Source organism: Octopus sinensis, linkage group LG9 (genome assembly GCF_006345805.1).
Source record: "Octopus sinensis linkage group LG9, ASM634580v1, whole genome shotgun sequence".
Taxonomy (NCBI): domain Eukaryota; kingdom Metazoa; phylum Mollusca; class Cephalopoda; order Octopoda; family Octopodidae; genus Octopus; species Octopus sinensis.
Window position 1 is genome coordinate 2,741,761 of NC_043005.1, and position 19,606 is coordinate 2,761,366.

Sequence of the window (19,606 nt, forward strand, 5' to 3'; positions counted from 1 at the left end):
CCTATTTAAAAGGTATTTAGCTGGGATCCTCTCTGTTTCCCAACCAACAGGAAAACCTCTACAGCTGTCATGGATAATCCTTTGGCTCATGGGACTTTCTGACAAAATGCATGAAACATCATCTTGAATTCTTTGCGTCCACCTGATGATGAGTCATGTCTCATGCAGCCAACTTCTTTCTATAAAGTTACTTGACCTGCTAGAAATAGCAACCAAATCTTCTTCAAACCACATGTTTCAGTCTTCGAAAGGAATATGTCGTACAATGAGGTCTTGAGTTCCCTGCATATAATGGTTGGAGGAACTTTCAGCATCGGTCTACTTGACTGGAGCTAATCGAAATCAAAACTAACAATTGAAACCTCAAAAAAAAAAAGGGAACAAAAACCACACAAACCACCCCTAAAAAGGGCAACATCAACAATAAATAAGCTACAAACATAAACACAAACATATCAGAAACATTAATAGCTTCATTAGACCATAAATTAGTGTCTCGTTAATTAAGTAAAGTAATTAGTCTCTCATGAATAACATCATTAGACCAAGATACTGTAACGGTGGCGGGGGAGATGCACCATTAATGGAACAGCCGTTATAAAAAATAATAATTGGCAAGAGATGCTCTGGCAGAATAAACTCTACTGCAGTAAGTTCTCAGGAAAGGATCGCTCTTACTGGCTTTTAGTGCAGAATGCAGGCTTGTTTGTTTATATTACAAGCAGGGAGATAACTCCTCACCAACTCCAGTGACAAAGCCACCACATCACATGATTTCAATCTTCCTTGATCTCATCAGTGATGGACGCTCGACAGTGAGGGATAGCAGCGACTCACCTTCACGCTAGGGATATACAGAAAATCCATTCCTGACCAGGCACTGGTGTTGCGATTCGTGACAGAAGCAGTATTGATATTGAGAAGGAATATTTATCTCCACATAAACGTGGATGTTCCGTTAGAACAGACTTTACTGTGATAGCAGCCATGAGAGAACCTCATTTGTATCACTAGCAGCAATGAGATAAACTTTGCACCAAAAGCCAAGATGAGAGATTCTCTCAGGGTTATTGCTGCAGTATGGTCTGTTCTAACAGAACATTTCAAGTTTCAGTGAGGATAAATATTAGCAACTGTTATGTTCTAACTGACTAAGTCCACCTTGGTAGCATTGGAGAAGTACATGTTTAATGTACCCCATTAAGCACCAGATTTTGGGGTGGGTCACAAAGCCACCACCATACACTGCAGAAATAGACTGGACATGTGGTCTTTTAGTAAATTAATTTGGTATCTAAAAGACCACAATAAACAATTTAATTTAGATTGCTTGATTCTCTCATTTTCAATACCTTATGATAAAGGCAAGGAATTCTGTCTTCTCTGAAATTCTGAGTTATTTTTCATGATTTTTTCAAAAAATCCCCTCGTAAACACAGTTATAGAGAGAGCATACCAATGTAAACATTGGCAAAAACACACATTTAGTGCATATAAGTAATCTCTATCATTATATATAATTTAAACATTAATTTTTTTCTTCTTACATTTCACATTCACAAGATATATCTTTTTCCAAGACTTTAGGGTTTTATTTAATTTACATATCGTTATATACTTCTCATTTATTTCACAACCTGAACCACAAGTAATACAGCTCCTAACTTACCTGTAATCAACTCAACACATATTACCTGACAATATGTGGCTGACACACAATGCTTAGCAAACGGGGGAGAATGCTGAGCAGAATTTAGTCTGTCTTTATGGTCTGAGTTGAACTTTGCCTTTCATCCTTTTGGGATTGATAAAATAAGTACCAGTTGCATACTGGGGTCAATATAATTGACTCCCCCACCCCCAAACTTGCTGTCCTTCTGCCAATATATTCTTTTCTATTCTAGGCACAAGGCCCAAAATTTGGGGGGAAGGGGTCAGTCAATTAGATTGACCCCAGTATGCAACTGGTACTTAATTCATAGACCCCCGAAAGGATGAAAGGCAAAGTCAACCTCAACAGAATTTGAACTCAGAACGTAAAGACAGGTGAAATACCACTAACGATTCTACCAGCTCACCACCTTCTTGTGCCAATACATTAATATATCAATGGTAAAACATATGGAAGAATTTGTCTCCAAACTCCAATGTTTTCAGATCCAACCAGATTCTCTGGCCACCAAACTCAGATTTTTCACCCAGCATGCATCATCTTTTAACTTTATTATTATACACCAACATCACTTCATTGGCACCTGCGTCGGTGGCACGTGTAAAAAGATTTGAGCGAGGTCATTGCCAGTACCACCTGACTGGCCCCCATGCAGGTGGCACGTAAAAAGCACCCACTACACTCTTGGAGTGGTTGACGTTATGAAGGGCATCCAGCTGTAGAAACTCTGCCAGATCAAGACTGGAGCCAGGTGCAGCCATCTGGTTGCCAGCCCTCAGTCAAAACCGTCCAACCCATGCTAGCATGGAAGGCGGACGTTAAGCGATGATGATGATGATGATGACACCAATATCAAAGTCATTTGGACCCAACACAACTGCTCCTTAAATTATGTTTTAACACCTCACTTTAAATTAAACCACTTCGCTTGCCCTTATTTTTGCTAATGAACAACATTTATACTTCCATGTAAACAGAGACTTCAAAGTCACTCTCAACCTTTTCCTTGTAAAAATTGAATAAATATGATCCCCTACTCAAAAGTGCTGAGCAATCTTTGAACTTAAATGTTAAATTGTTTTTGTATCCAACCTGACATTAACCCTTTCAATACCAACCCGGCTGAAGCTGCCTCTGGCTCTCTAGGACAAATGTCTTGTTTCCATAAGTTTTGAATTAAAATCTTCCACCAAACAATTTATGTTCTTAACACTAGCTAAATGATAACCAAGTTATTTTACTAGATTCTTTGTTATATTTAAAATTAATTGAAAGAAACAGAGAGAATCTCAACAGAAATATGGTAACGAAAGGGTTAAAAGAAATAATAAATGTGTGCGTGTGTGTGTGTGTATATATATATATATATATATGTATATGTATGTATGTATGTCTGTCTGTATGAATGTACGTCTGTCTGTCTGTATGAATGTATGCATGAGAAAGTAAATAAAAAAAGCGTATTGTTATTTAAAACAGACGGGAAAAAAAGAAATCAAGAAAAGATTAGAGGAATCCCTAAATTGAAGCCCAGCATAAGTTTAACGACAACAACAACAACAACAACAGCAACAGCAACTGTCCCCTTCAGCTGCCATTATGTAGAATGGTGAGGGATAAAGGAAAAGGCTAACACATTTCAGTGCTTCCTGTGTTAGAAAACAAACCTGGATTTTATTCCTCCTCCTGTGTTCGGCATTGATATGAGAGACTCTTTTATGGCGAGGAAGTGGGTTCGTTTGTCGTCCAGGTTTCTTACCATTCTTAGGTTCTGGTGACGGTGTGGGGGAAGATAAAGAGTCAGTGTTAGACAGAATCATCTGAAAAATACACAGAAAATCACTATTATTCACCTGTGATGCTAAAAAAAACACATGCAAATGAGAATATTGGCAGATCTCTTATCATTATTAGTTATAGGACAATTTTGGTAGCTACAACATGATGGGAATGGACTTGACAACAACCTTGGCCACCACCTTTTTGAATTTCATGTCTAACACTCTCCTGAACCTGCTTACAGAATCAAAACACAAAACACAGCACCCGTGACTTTCAGAAACAATTTTCAGACTCAGAATTGCTGAAGCATGGAATAAATTACCCACATCAGTTGTCAGCTGTCAGCTGACACTGCATCCTTCAAAACTTGCTTCCTGAAATCTGCCAACAAATACACCTGATGCCCCCTGTTTTTTGGGGTTTTTTTTAAACAATTCATTCACTGTTCCCTTCCTGTGCATTACTCTGTGTCTTCAGCATAAACGTTTCGCTACCTTTTCTGATGTGTTGTATGGCACCTGAGCACTGCAAACAATCACTTCACAATTATTACAGATATTACAATATTGAGTGAACATTGTATTATCTCTTTTAATCTGTCTGCAGAAAGAAAAAAGTTTTTTTATTATAAACAAGTACTGTCTACAAGTAGTGAAACTCACAGCTTGTTGCCTGGTTCTCAGCCAGAGATTTTCATGTTAAGGTCTCAGTGAGTAGATCCCTTATTTTATGACCATACCAAACCTGTGAAGTTAGTTAGGTCATCTGAGGATATTAATTACAATAATCCAGCTTTGATCAAACTTGACCAAGGTGAGTCAACAACAATAACCTGCCAAGTTTCTAGTTCCATATCACATCAAATGAAATGACAAACAGTTACCATGGGAACATGAACTGGCTGGAACTGAAGTCATCATTATCACCGTGAGAGAGAAAATCATTTTGGCTCAGAACAGTCAATCAGAACCTTTTGTAACGAAGACACCTTAATCACTGAATGACATTTTGCAAACAAAAAAAAACAAAAATAGATTATCTCTTTTAATCAAACAGAAACTAATTTTTTCAAGTTGTTTATGAATCCATATCTTTTTATACTGTCCCATGTCTTTTCAGATATTTGCATGGGCTAATGCCCCCGTCAGGTGAAGGATCTCATCACAGGCTGATGAGACCTGCTACTGACACCATGTAAACATGTTTCCTGGTTGAATGGTCAGCAACTGGTGCCCCCTACTTAAATGGCTTACTCCACTTGTGAGGAGGGTGTCTGGACAAGCAGTAAGATTGAAAACAAGATTTGTCAAAGGGCACGTGAGCTCCTTGTTGGCCGACAGCCATCCAGTTGGGGAATGCAATGGCAAATCCCCATAATATCTCTGCCAAGTAAACACTATGAGAAAGTCAGAACAAAGTCACTTTTGCTGTAGTGTCATCAACACATTGCAAAAAGTGCCCCTGGGTTCAGTTTTGTAGAAATTTCTAAAACAAAATTATATTGGAGACATCATCAGTCATGCTTCTGCTCACTTCTAACACAATGTCCTTCAATATAGAGACATTTGTGTGGACTAGTGCCCTTTGTGTTAAATTTCTTAAGAAGGCAAAGGCTTTTGTAATGAAATTATATTGGACCTTGGTATAACATCAAAGTCATGTTTCTCTTCACTGATAACACAATGCCATAGGTTTTATTCAAAAATGTGTTTAAAATAGAATTATTGTTCATGGTTTAGGACATTTTATTTCTAAAACCACACCCTCTCCTCCAAACACCTCACCCCCACAGCACCTCCTAGACACATGTCACCTTCTCAAGAGTCCCCAAGGTCTCACACAGGGCACAACCACTCAGGTTACCTTCCAACGATTTAGACCCACTTATGACACTCTGCTTCATGGCATTAAAATGGTGATCCTTGCAGGGAAGGAGCAACTACCATTAAACATTTTCACTCCATATTATTTAAGCAAGATATCTTAATTCACAGAATCCATCTTCAAAGTGGTGATGAAAGCAGAAACTAAACTCAACATTGCAGGTTAATCAAATATTCTTCAGACTCAGATTTCTGTCATTGCTTAGCAACAAGCTTTTTCCCATTGGCTAAACTCAAGACACAATGCTGGCATCTTGGCTTTGAGATATCCCGTCTCCTCAATTATTAGCCATCTATACTAAGGTACGCAATAACCAATGACAAGGTCTAGATTCTACATCTCCCATGTATGACCTTGTTTCCTAAGGCAGGACACAGTCTCTCATGTGCCTCTAACATGTCTTACAAGTGTTTTTATTACCAACACCAAGCACCTACATCTTACGATTCTCTATTGTTCTGTAGGTTCTTTTAGTTTCCTTTAGAAACTTGAAGAAAAGTAATGCTGAAAATAGTAAATGTTCAAAGCCCACCTCTTTTATTTAGGATTAACTAAAAGACTTTTCCAGGTGGTGCTACTGAGTTAGTCATGGCCAAAACCAATTTAAGTTATCTAAGTTATATATATATATATTTAAGGACAGCATAAGGACTACTATGAAGTCACTGGAAAACCGTTGCTTCGGATCGAGTTGGATGGCGAACAAAGGTGTGGAGTGGAGTGAAAGCATTTGAAGAGGCCAGGATAACACAAGTAAGACTCAAAAGAGGTCCAAGGAAGAATGTTACGATCGAGACGGTGAATCACGATGACCTTTTTGTTCTGCACAGTTTGTGACAGACCATGTCTTTCTTTTGTGCTGGGCTCAGATCTCATTTGCGAACCCATGGAAAACGAACCTCCACCAACTATTCTGCCTATATGTCTGTGCACACCTTTGAATGCAAGGTATGCCTGAAGGTTTGCAAATCTAACGGAGGCCTCAAAAGACATTTTAAGATCCACAAAGAGCAGAACTTATCTGCAGCTTTTGGGGGTCCAAATCAGAGGTGCAAACGACGTGGGTGTCTTTTCAGGACACTGTCTGGTTTAAAGAGCCACATCAGATGCCATTATGGTGCTAAGGTGTAGATGAAGGAGGTGGTCAGACTCTGCATAAGGAGTAGACAACCACAATATATATATATATATATATATATATATATTATCCGAAATGTATAGTATTAAATATCCATCATGGCTGGTCTTACCAATCAGTTTCGTGTAAAGACTACAATGGAGTGTTAGGTAACAAACCAATCATATAACTTTACGCTCATCAGAGTCAGCTGATCACCATGGAAAGGAATGTGGTGACTGCTCTCTCAGTGAATATATTTTATACAATCATCATTTTAACGTCTGCTCTTCCATGCTTGCATGTGTCAGACAGAATTTGTTGAAGCAGATTCTCTCTTGCTGGATGTCCTTCCAGTCACCAGCCCTTAACTGCTTCCAAACAAGGAAATATTTTCCCAGGGGTGGCCAGACATGGCTTGGCAGAAGATTGGAAAGGAATATTGATTTACAGCAATCACTTGATATCAAGATAAGGAGAAACAAACATTTACAAATACACATAGATATATACAATGGACTTCTTCAGCTTCCATCTACCAAATCCATTAACAAAACTTTGGTCTGCCTGAGGCTAGGGTAGAAAAGAGACACCCACCCAGGGTACCCGGCAGTGAGACTGAACCCAAAATCATTTGATTGAGAGGGAAATTTAACTATGGAAATGGTAAAAATTGAAAGCTGATGGCTAACAACTTTGCTATTCTCCCATAAATTTGTTAAATGTTTTCTAATGTTGCAGTCAGGTCCAGTTAAGTGTGGTCGGGGTCACGCACCATTGCAGTGTGTTGCTGCATTCACCATTTGTTGGTATATTCCCAGGTTGTCTTAGGCAACCTAGCCAGTCCCCACCTCTGTGAGATACCTCCTCAACTGCTGTGACTATATGGCATGTGGTTGACCAGCTGTCAACCAAGCCAGACCCTCAGTGAAGAGAATACAATAAGTAGGGTCTAACTCAGAAAACTCAAGCAACATGACCAAACAGTTCTGGGCCTGGGGGGTGGGGGCTGAATCATACAAGTAACAAGACACGTCCTAGTCTCTAAACAGAATCACTGGTTGGATACAAAATCCAGCCAAGAGCAACCCATGATCTTGCGAAACATCCTGAGGCTGAAGGAGTTCAGGAAGTTCCCAAGGACCCTGGACAGTGTTCCTAAGGACCCTGGACAGTGTTCCTAAGGACCCTGGACAGTGTTCAGGTCTCACAACTCTTGTGTAATGTTGCAGTTCTGGGTTAAAATTCTTCTGGAGAATATAGTTTTGAGGTGGCTGGGCCCCAGCAAACTGAGGACATGGAAATGAAAGTTTCAATGATATTCTTAAAATCCATTCAACTTAGGGACCCATCAGCTCCAGATTTGCAAAGATAAATTATCATTGATACTAAATATAATGATACACATGACTAAGAAAACAGAGTAAAGAGACAAGAGAGGTCAGAGGTGTGTCTCCAGTCAAGCAACACTGCATTTTATTGTACGCTGGACCAGGACACTCAATACTTAAATGATGCAGTCTAGCTGTAATTAAATACCACAAGGTATCAACAACTCACCACTGTAAACAGTAGCAGCATAGTAAAATTGACAAATGGTTCATAAGTCAGTAGCGTAAAGTTCAATGGTTCTTATGGACTTTGAATAATCTTTGGACTTACTGCAAGAAAACTGCCAACAAGCAACCGACTCATAGAACTCTCTGGAACACCTAATTGTTTCAGTCATTAGATTGTGGCCATACTGGGGCACTGCTTTGAGGAATTTTAACCAAATGAATCGGCCCCCAACTCTTTCTTTTTAAACTTGATACTTTTTCTGTCTCCTTTGCTGAACTGTTAAGTCACAGTGGTGTAAACAACACCAGTTGTCAAGCAGCAGCCAGGGACAAACGCACAAAGTCACCCACATAACCACCCGCCTACCAACTCACATACTTATATAGATACATAAATATATCATCATCATCGTTTAACGTCCGTTTTCCATGCTAGCACGGGTTGGACGGTTCGACTGGGGTCTGGGAAGCCAGGAGGCTGCACCAGGCTCCAGTCTGATCTGGCAGGGTTTCTACAGCTGGATGCCCTTCCTAACGCCAACCACTCCGCGAGCGTAGTGGGTGCTTTTTACGTGCCACCGGCACAGGTGCCAGGGGAGTCTGGCATCGGCCACGATCGGTTGGTGCTTTTAACGTGCCACCGGCACGGAAGCCAGCCAAGGCGGCGCTGGCATTGGCCACGTTCGGATGGGATATATATATATATATATATACACACACACATACATATATATATATATAGTTAATCCAAACATGAAAACACAACAACGCTAGTACGTGGAACAACTATAGTGTTATTGGACGCTCAGGAAAGGAAAGAAATATATATATATATATAAAAACCCACTACACTCACGGAGTGGTAGGCGTTAGGAAGGGCATCTAGCTGTAGAAATACTGCCAGATCAGACTGGAGCCTGGTGCAGCCTCCTGGCTTCCCAGACCCCAGTCGAACCGTCCAACCCATATTAGCATGGAAAACGGACGTTAAACGATGATGATGACAACATACATACATACATACATGCATGCATGCATACATACATACATACATACAGATGTGAAAAGAATTGAGGGAGGACGAGTAATTCACACACATTATCAAAATCTATTAGGAACCCATTTAATATTTTTTCTTTCCCATATCCCTCAGATTCCGACGGTATTGTAATTTACGGTACTATTTAAGAAGGGTGGTCCCGAAATGTATCTCTGGAAAATTTCATTTAAAAATATCCACTTTTCAGAAAGTTACGAAGAACGTGACACACATCTGTAGTTAAACAAATCAAGCCATGTCCTTTACGTGTTTAATCCTACATTAAATATTTAATAAAAATTATCTTTTTATTTTGGGCAAGAATCCTAATTTTTTTAATATTCTTTATCTTTTTAAATTGGAAATTATAATCCAACTAAAAAGAATTTATTTTTCCTCAAAATTTCAGTGTTTCATTCTTTAAACCCCTTTTGTCCTCCTCCATCCCGCAACTTTGCCATTTTAAGCGTTTTTTCTCCCTCGAAATTGCGTTGAGAATTGTATTTAAAGTTTGGAGTTGTCGATTATACAAAAATAAATTTTTCCACATTTCTCGATTGATGGCGGGGGAATGTTGAGGCAGATTTGCAGTCGGTTGGTTCAAGAGAAATTCTTCCGTTAATAAAAGTATTTCATTCTGGGGAACATCAGCATAACCGTACCCTTGAGTCTTATGTTAAACAATTATATACCCAGGATGTTTGGCTCTCGAAACTATTCTGAAAACAATTCTTGTCCAAAAGTAGCACTGGATAAGTAATTGCAATATTTCAAGTGGTTAAAAGAAATTTATAAAGACCCCATATTCTATCATTTAACTCGAGAAGTTTTGCTAAAATATTTTTTTGAGAAAGAATTCTCTAACTTTTTTTTTCTTCGAAACTCCGCCTAATTATCAAATTTGTGAAAATTCTAGTTTTGCACAATCTTTTTTTTTTATCCGAAAGAAATCGAAAATGGAAAAATTGCGGGTGTTTAGTACTCTCTCTCTCTCTCCCTCCCTTAATGCTGAAGTAGCAGGACAAAAACTATGGAATGGGAAATTTTGAAAAAATATCTTTTTTTCTTTTTGACATAACTGCATTCTCTACTGTTTGAAACATGTAAACTTAAAATAATAAAGAAAAAACAATTTTCAAAAATGAAATGAAGGCAAAATGTTAAAAAAATTATTATTCTTAAAAGTAATTTTCGAAAATGTTAGTATGGAAAGACTTCCTCCCGTCCTGGGGCCGAGGGTACAAAAGGAAGTCTTGCTATTATTATAGAATTACTGCCATGTGGCCTAACTTTAATTTTAAAATAAAACTGTAGTATGTGATTTGAGAGCTATTTCTAGCAAATAGACCCATCACGTAGAAGCCCCCTCCCTGGTTGTGGCAGGTGGTGGAAGGAACTTCTACCCCCCCCCCCCTACTATTCTCTGATTCACAATTAACTCAAGTTCAAGGTGAATGAACCACTTACTGACGCCACCACAACTGTTAACTACTCCTCACACTACCACCATTTACTACTATTACTCCCACCACCTTGTGGTGAGTGCGTGTGTGTAATTCTCGACATTGACATAACTAACGCGTTTTGATTGGCTCAACGGCGATGACGTCACACACTCAGTATATAACTAATTTCTCCGCTGTTTCAAGTTCTTGCCAGTTGCGGATTCGTAGAGAGAAGACCTCCGGAAGAATTGATGGTGTGCACTGGAGTTGTGCCAGTTTAGGAAAAAGTACTTAAAAAGGAAAAACTCCTGGCACAGAGAGAACAGCGCATATTTTTGAAGCTATACACAAATGATACACCGTTTGAGAAGATAAGTAAAAAAAAAAAAGGATTACAGAAAAAATTATTAACCTTAAAGTAATAAAAAAAAAGAAGAAAATAATTATTGATTGCCACATGGACGAATCTCTGTTAATTTTATTTTGTTTTTATAATTAATTAAATTTTCATCTCATATCAAACTACTTTTAATTGTCTGTTACGATGTTTTATAACGATTAATAATCATTTCAACTTGTAATTAACTTCTTTACAAACTTTTTCGCTTGAGACATAAAACGTGGACATTAAGCTTTTTTTCCCCCAATATTATACTCTATGTTGATGTAACATTTCCCTCGAGTTATATATTTGCAGAAATTCCAAAGCAACACGCACCATCAGCATTATTATTAATCATGAAGGCTGAAATTTTTAAAACGAAGATAAATTGCTTTTTATGGAAAATCTGGCTCTCCTGAAAATAAAGTGAAGCAGTTCCCCACGCAGAATTAATGTAGGTCGTGGACTCAGAACGTATGCTTCAACAGGATTTCTTACCAAATGTTAAAAGATTTCAAACATTTTCGATCCCACCACTCAGAATTTCTCAATGAAAACTTTGGGAAAGTTTCAGAGAATGTGGAAGATTAATTGGAGCTGAAAAATGAGTTCCCGAAGATCCCAGCCCTGGAAACTATGATGATGATGATAATGTTTTATATATTGTTACCTTGTTGTCTTGGAGCTGAGGTGAAGTTGAAAAGTCAGTGGCCGCCACTTCAGAGACTGGTTTCTCACTGGTGGTCGTCGTGTTTGGTTGTTGGGGGAAAAGTGGAAACAACGTCGCCTCTTCTCTTAACATGATCGCTTGACGTCGGCAGCCCGGCAAAGTCGTTGCTGTCGAGCCAGGTTTGGATGGAGCTAATTGCGTGTTTAGTGAAAGAGTGAGAGATGGAGAGAAGAAACACAAAATTCTCAGTGAAGGAGGGTTAGGGTGGCGGAGAAGACGGCGACCGACCCGACACAAATCCCAGCATGCCTCACTCATATCTCCCCTTCCCTCTCTCTCTACCTCTTCTTCTTTATTCTTTAACTTCTCTCGTTCTCTTTTAATTCTCTTTATTTCCTGAAATTTTCCAGGTTTCTTCCCTCTCGTAATAACCTTGTTTCTATATTTTCTCCCTTTGAGTTCGTTTTTCCTTTCCACGGAATTTCCTCAGATTACCTGGTGGTTTTTTCTCCAAAACCCCTTCTATCACATTGTCCCCACCACCTTTCTCCCTCTCTGGAACCTTTATGTCCCATGATTCACACCAAATCTTTATTTACCTGATCTTTTTGCCTTGTTCTCTCCGTTCATCTTCATTAAAGATCTTTCTCACCCCTCATTCTATACTCTCCCCCATTTCCCCCCACTGCCTCCTCTTCTTTTCATTCTTCGATTTTGTATAAAGTGAGGAAGCTAATGTATTATGTGATGTCTACATTGTTTTAGGACTCGGTAAGGGAAGAGCAGCCCTTCGCGACCTTTTTTGCAGTTTTCTAGACTGAAGTGGGTGGGAGAGGTCCCAGTAGTAAGGGTACGGGTATGTAGAAAGAAGATATTATGTAAGGCAGTTAGGTGCTCCCCTCCATGTTTTGTGTCCTCGTAACTTTCTGGAAATTTCATACTTTTATATGAAATTTTGCAGAGACCCTTTCCAGTGTGTAGGTTATAATTATGTTGAAATTAAGAATTTACTTTTTAGGGGTTTCGATAATCATTTTGTTTGGGACATTAACATTACGTAATCTACACTCGAAAATGTATATTTGCAAAATGTCTTTTAAAAATATGTATTTTATTGAGATTAAGGTAACAGAAATTGGGGCTAATGTAGAATCGCACCTCTCCTGGAAAAATGCATTTTTTAAAAAAAATTTCCGATCCCCAATTTAAAATTGGGGGAGGGGTGAAATTTGGGCCCCTTATTAAACTTTATAACAGTAATTATTAAATATTGTTTTTTTTTTGTTTTTGTTTTTTTGTATATTTGTAATCTCCAACATCTAAAACGTAGGAATCCAAAAAACAAATTTCAAAGAAATTCATTTGTCAGGGACAGGTGCGATTCTGCATTAGCCCCGAAAATATATACCTGGTATATTTCATGTATGAAATGTACATTTTTTTTTTTTTCTTCAAAAAGTTTATACCACACAAGTAGAGAGAGAGAGAGAGACCTCCGTGCGTATATATGTGTAGGCATACACTTTTAAATCGGTAAAAAAAGTTATGAAAATTACTCAAAGTTCAATTACTCATTTCAGGAACTTTCTGCCCATTAAAATGCATACGTGTGTGTGTGTGTGTTTATATGTATGTATTGTGTACGTTTTCCAGTACAGAGTGGAGGTGAGGGAGGGGGCAGTTTGTATTTTCTCAATTCCTCATTGACACGTTGCGATAAATATTTATTAATGTCCACCTTTGAATTTCTTTACATGATTCACGTAGGGAAACCCAGAAGAGTTTCAGAATGTTGCATTTATAGGGATAGAAGTTAGGGTTATTGGGGTCTTTAGGGATACGGGTATTGTTATTTAACCCTAGGTCAGTTGTGATGAAGCATGTAAATTATCAGAGGCATTCCAACTATAAACATTTCGTTTGCTTAAATTATTTAGGGCTTCAATATCCGAGCTGTCCTTTTTTTCTAAGACGGTAGGATGTGAGTCAAGGGATTTGGCTGCTATTTCTCACAGGCTGTCTAGCAATATAGAACTCCCACGTTGTGTGATGCTTGTGTTGCTGCTATCGTGTTACTTGTGCCAACATGGGAAACCATTCATAATATAAAATCATGGGTCGGCACAAGAACTAAATCATTATTCACAGCTGTTTTTTAAGTAAGGATTGCATTTTCCATTCTTAGTTTCGGTTGACTAAATATAGGATCAACCGTTCCAGTCGTGACCATCCCATTTTTTAAAAAATTTTATTCAAAGTAAAAATGGTATATAATTTGAAATAAACTGGTTACTAAGTTGTGGTTATTGCTGGAAAAGTCGAACGTAAAGGCTCACACGAGGATCGCAGTTACTTTAAGTTAAAAAAAAAAAAGGCCCACAAAACCCTGAATTCCTAACTAGACAAATGATTACCCTGACAAATGATTACCCTTATACTAATCACATAAGTCCATGTGCCTGTTGTGGATATATTTAAATACAAGTATGTATGTATAATAAATTTGGATATACTGTATACCTATTCTATGTATTCGTCCCTTTTTCTAGCACACATGGCGTTCCATGTTTGTGTATGTCTGTTTGCTTGTTACTTTTATGTTTCTGCTTTGGGTATCTTCCGTCGATCTTGCACCGAGATCCCATGCTTTGTGGCTAAACCCAGAAATTTGCAAACCGACGCATTAATGCATTGGCTGAAGTTTTATAATTGACGCCAGTGCTAATGGCTGCCATCAAGCTTTAACTCGTGTCCACGTGTGTGTTGTGTTGTGTAAGAAGTTTACTTCCCAACCTTAGGTTCCGGGTTCAATCTCACCTCTTGACACTTTGGGCAAGTGTCTTGCACGATAGCGCCGGGCCGACCAACGCCTTGTGAATAGATTTGGTAGACGGAAACTGAAAGAACACTGTAGTGGCTATATATGGTATATGTCTATGTGTGTGTGTTTGTACCCCCATCCCCACTGCTGGACAACCGATGCTGGTATGTTTACGTCTCCGTAACTTAGTGGTTCGGCAAAAGAACCCGATAGAATAAGTACTAGGTTTAAGTCCTGGGGTCGATTTGCTCGACTACAGGCGGTGCTCCAGCATGACCACAGTCAAATGACTGAAATAAGTAAAAGAGTATATATCACACACGACTATTGAAAAAGCTGCAACGGAAATTTTAGAAAACATCTATAACTGAATATATATATTCACGCCACACAGAAAGATAGGCGTGTGTGTTGTATAAGGGTCCATTAATGCTATTTTAGTTTTTAAGACCAGTACAACTAACTCTGTCACCAACTTTGATTTATTGATTTATTGTAGGCAAAGTGTGTAAAAGCTATTGATATAAGAATCGATTACGTGTGTGATGTGATTTACGACACGTGGCGGGAGTGACAGATGCAAATAAAACAGACCATCGTTTTGGGGTGGGCGACCTTCCATTCAGAGAACTGGTGTAAGAGATTGATAGAGAGAGGCACACAATAATTATAACCCAGGCATGTAAATTCCAACGTCTTCGTCCACGTTTCTATGTCCCAAATATGGAGTGATGTGCTGTAAAAATAGACCAGTGTTACATTATCGCATGTTTTCGGGGTTTTTTCCTATGCTATAATAATTATAAAAATTCTACCAGCCGGGCTCTTCACTTCGTTTATCAACACAATTCTTGAGAACGTCTATGTTATTAGTCAACACACTAGAAATAGCAGCCAAGTCTCTCATCTCGCGTTTTTATCTTGAAATGAGGGAATTACATATTAGATAACATACTCTGACCAGACATTATGATCGCGGCTAGAATGATTACTTTTGATAAAGCTGACCAACACTTGTAGGGTAGACTCGATACAGAATGACGTGGCGGCCACCCTGCCATGTCGATGTAGGTTTTATCTCTATTTAGAACAGCTGCTTTTTTTTTATTATACGGATTGGTTGGTGGAAATGCATGAACTTCACATTTCAGATCTTGTTTCTTTAATCTTTCAGATGTTAGGCCAATCTAAGAAATCTTATGCTGTTGTTAATTAACATGGACTTTGTATACACGTGTGGAGGACAAACACACCTTTGGTCTCCATTGTCGAAAATGTCGCAGATGTACGGGGTCTGTAACACCACCCGCCTCTCTCTCACACACACACAATTCATACCTCACTCTTTCTCTCCTTCTATCTCTCTCTCTCTCTTTCTCTCTCTCTCTCTCTCTCTCTCTCTCATGCGCTGTTGTACGGGAAATAATGAAATTAGTCACAGTAAAAGATTTATTTAGGCGGAGGAGTGGCTGTGTGGTAAGTAGCTTGCTTACCAACCACATGGTTCTGGGTTCTCATCCCACTGCATGACACTTGAGGCCTTGTGAGTGGATTTAGTAGACGGAAATTGAAAGAAGCCCGTCGTATATATATGTGTGCGTGTTTGTCCACCAACTGATGTCAGTGTGTTTACGTCCCCGTAACCTAGCGGTTCAACAAAAGAGCCCAATAGAATAAGTACTAGGCTTACAAAGAATACGTCCTGGGGTCGATTTGTTCGACTAAAGGCGGTGCTCCAGCATGGCTGCAGTTAAAATTACCTAAACAAATAAAAGAAAAGAATAAACGAATGGTGTGGTGAGTTGATGGCTGGTACGGCAGCCGGACTTGTATTAAATTACTTGACTACAAAGCAAAACGTTTCAAATTATTTGACTAATACAATAGAATACTGGTGTACTTTCACCAGATCTTTTTTGTTTTTATTAATTCTAAAAACCTGTAATCTTGGTTATAGTCTGTGGTGCTATGATCAAGAAACCCTCCAACTCCCGAAGAATCAATTTTAAGATGTCTCTGTAAAAAGGCAGGATCCACCAGGGCTCAAGTTGAGCAACTTTTAATGCTTGTCCAGTATTGATGGTCACGGGAAACTTGAAGAAATGGTAAATAAGTCAGTTGGCTTCAGAGGTATTCTGGGAACGAAATAATTGTGTCCAGCACCATTTTGTAATAGACTGTTTCTCCTGGGCCGAGTTTTGGGGATCCACAGTGTACTTTCAAGGGAAAATTGGCTGCTATTTCTACCAGATGTCTACAATATAGAAGTCGAACATAAAGCAGTAGGATATGATTTGAGGGAAAATTGGCTATTATTTCGACGAAATCGAGATAACTTATAGAGCCTCCCACGTTAGCTCATACATAAAATTATGAAATGATATTAGGGTGATTTGGTTACTATTTCCGGTAAGTCGAGCTACCATGTAAAGGTCTACTTTGGCTCATAAATATATATATATAGTATTGCGTGGTTTGAAGGAGATTTGGCTGTTAACTCTAGCGTGTCTAGCAGCCACGTAGTCCACCCGTCGTTAGCTCATGCGACAGTAGGACGTGGCTTATGAGAGATTTAGCTCCTTTTCTATCAGATCAAATTACTAGGTTGAGGTTCCCTTGTGGATTAAAAACAATGGGGTGTAGTTTCTAATGCCATGCAGAAGTCTTCGTTTATCAGATTGATTACAGGAGAGGGGACACAAAAGGAAGTTACTGGAAGAAGATATCCTTACATTTTTCGACGCCATTACGAACATTTAAAAACCCAATTCAAACATTGCAGATGTATATATATCGAATTAAATATATAGACGTTCAGTGTAATATAACAAATATAAATATTTATAGTCTTGTTGGCAACGTTTTGTAGTTTTTGAATGGAACGCATCCAGAAAATTCATGTTGGATTATGTGTGTCGTTTTTCACATTGATCCAAGACAAAGGTTGTGACCCCTATCATTGATATAGAAGTGGTCCTCGAGGAAATCCCTCTCGTATATGTGTGTGTGTGTCAGGTCGCTCTTGTGCTACAGGTAACATGTAACCCAGTACAACTTGTTGCACGGTCGGATCGTCGGCGACTAAACCGGCAACCCCACCCAGCTTGTTAGATGAGGAGGGTGGTTTTTGGACACGATGTGAGATGAAAAGCACACCCATCATAGGGTGGAGCAACTCAGTGAAGTCAACAGCCACCCAATATAATCGAGGGGTAGATGGTGCTCACTAGTTGTAATAAAGACAATCCATTTGGGAGAAGGAAATCTTTGAAATAAAAGCCATTCAGTGAGGACTTGCAACCAGACGTTACTATTTTGCACAGAAAAGATTATGATATAGATTCGTCTGCAGATCACTGAAATGCATATATATATATATAGTTGAAATTTGCAAAAGACGAAGACAGGTGTATTAGTTTGACGTTCGGGAAGGTGGGAAAGTCTTTTGCGTTTCGAGTCTATGCTCTTCAGCAGAAAGGAACGCGAGAAAATGTCACTGTATCCGAAAAAGAAGCCAACTCTTAGGCATAGAGCAGCAATGTATTTAAAAGTAGTTAAGTCTATGTCCTCCGGTCACAGAGTGACCAATGGTTTCGCATCCATAAAGAGCCTAGCCCCATGGACGGCTTGTCAGACTTTAAAGCCGAAGACAAGTATAACTCTTTACCTTTGGGAGGTAGGAATCTGGCTTTAGAGTCTAAATAGACGTTCGCAGGGATGCGAAACCGTTGGTCACTCTGTGACTGGACATAGACTTAACTGATTATAAATATACACACACGCACTCACGATGGGTTTCTTTGTTTTCGTCAACCAAATCCACTAACAAGGCTTTGGTTGGCCAGTGGCTGACTGAACCCGGAACCATGTGGTTGGGAAGCAAGCTTCTTATCACAACCACACAGCCACGCCATAGAAAGAGATAGAGATATTAGTTTTCCTTCAATGACCCAAAACTGAAAATTCTACGAGAAGGGCCGAGTTGCCCAAGCGATTCTAATTAACTCCAATAAATTTCTTTCAAATAATCCTCTAAGTAAAACTACAGAAAAAGTAAGACACGAAGACTTGGCGTTTGGATTTCAATATGCCACATTCATGGCAATTCCTGTCAAACTATCCTTTGACCGCCGTCGGGTCTCCAGTGTTGGGTGAAAGCAGAAACTTTCTTTTCATCTGTCAGAATATAAAGACCCTTCTTTCGAGTGGGCGGTGTCGGCTGCTTCAACCAATTACTATTTTATTTATTGATTTTTTTTGTTTTTTGCCTTGTTAAAATGTCGAGTAAGCAACTAGTGAATTTGAAACTTACTCGAACCCTTCTTTTATTTTCTCCACAATAACATCTTTTATTTCATTTCGTTATTGTGGTTTCATAAGGACAGACAAGTTCCTCTCTCGAATTTCATTTAACATTATTATCATTGCAATGTTGGAGCAAATAGCAGAAGAGGAAGAACTGCTATTTCAGAAAACGACACCTGATAGCGAAACAATGAGCCAGCCGGCGGCTTTGCTAGGCTGGCTCACATTTCAGGTGTTGCTATACATAACCACACAAGTGAATGCATTCTCTGCAATGCGAGATATCTTCCCATCAGCCACAGTCAGAGTAGACGTTCTTTGTGTGTGTGTGTGTGCGCGTGTGCCTTTATCTTTTGTATATGTGTATCTGAGTTTTACATCGCATAAAGGAGAAAAAGGTGTATACATAAATACAGTGTGTTGTGGAAAGAATATAAACGAAAGCATCGTGAAAACATATAATTTCAAAAAAGGAATCTTGGAAGAGTCTTTTATGGTAAGGGTTTTATTCCGAGTGAGTTAAGGCTTAAGAAACATCGCAATTTGTGCAAGAACACAAGACACCAATCTAATATTTATTTTGATATAAAGAAAAGCTGCTACGACAAAGCAGCGTCCTGTTCAAAGGGAAATGCCGTAATCTCAGTAATACGGCATGGAAACCGGGTGAATCTCCGGCGTTTTGAGTCCGCGGATCCAAAGCTTCCAAATACGCCACCTTCGAAATCACGAGCAAAAACACTCTATTGTACCAGTTTGATATTTAGAGGTTCTCTTCTGTTGCCTGCCTAAAGAAATCAGAAATATAAAAGAAACTTCTTTTGAAGCATTAAAAAGAAAGCATTGGATAAACTTGTAAGGACGAAACCGGGCCAGACAAGCATTCAGGGAAGACCGGCGGCTACAAACTCAATCATACACCAAGTAACT

General features: G+C 39.0%; 1 protein-coding gene across 1 annotated transcript in view; it reads right to left on the bottom strand.

The window, feature by feature from the left end:
- LOC115215836 (transcription activator MSS11) overlaps nucleotides 1-19,606 on the bottom strand; it is a 68,864-nt gene that overhangs the window by 29,662 nt on the left and 19,596 nt on the right. Inside the window, exons 2-3 of the mRNA XM_036505698.1 lie at nucleotides 3,949-4,054; nucleotides 3,340-3,492 (exon numbers count right to left, since the gene is read on the bottom strand). Coding sequence (XP_036361591.1) covers nucleotides 3,340-3,492; nucleotides 3,949-4,054 — 259 coding nt within the window. The remainder of the gene's footprint in view (nucleotides 1-3,339; nucleotides 3,493-3,948; nucleotides 4,055-19,606) is intronic.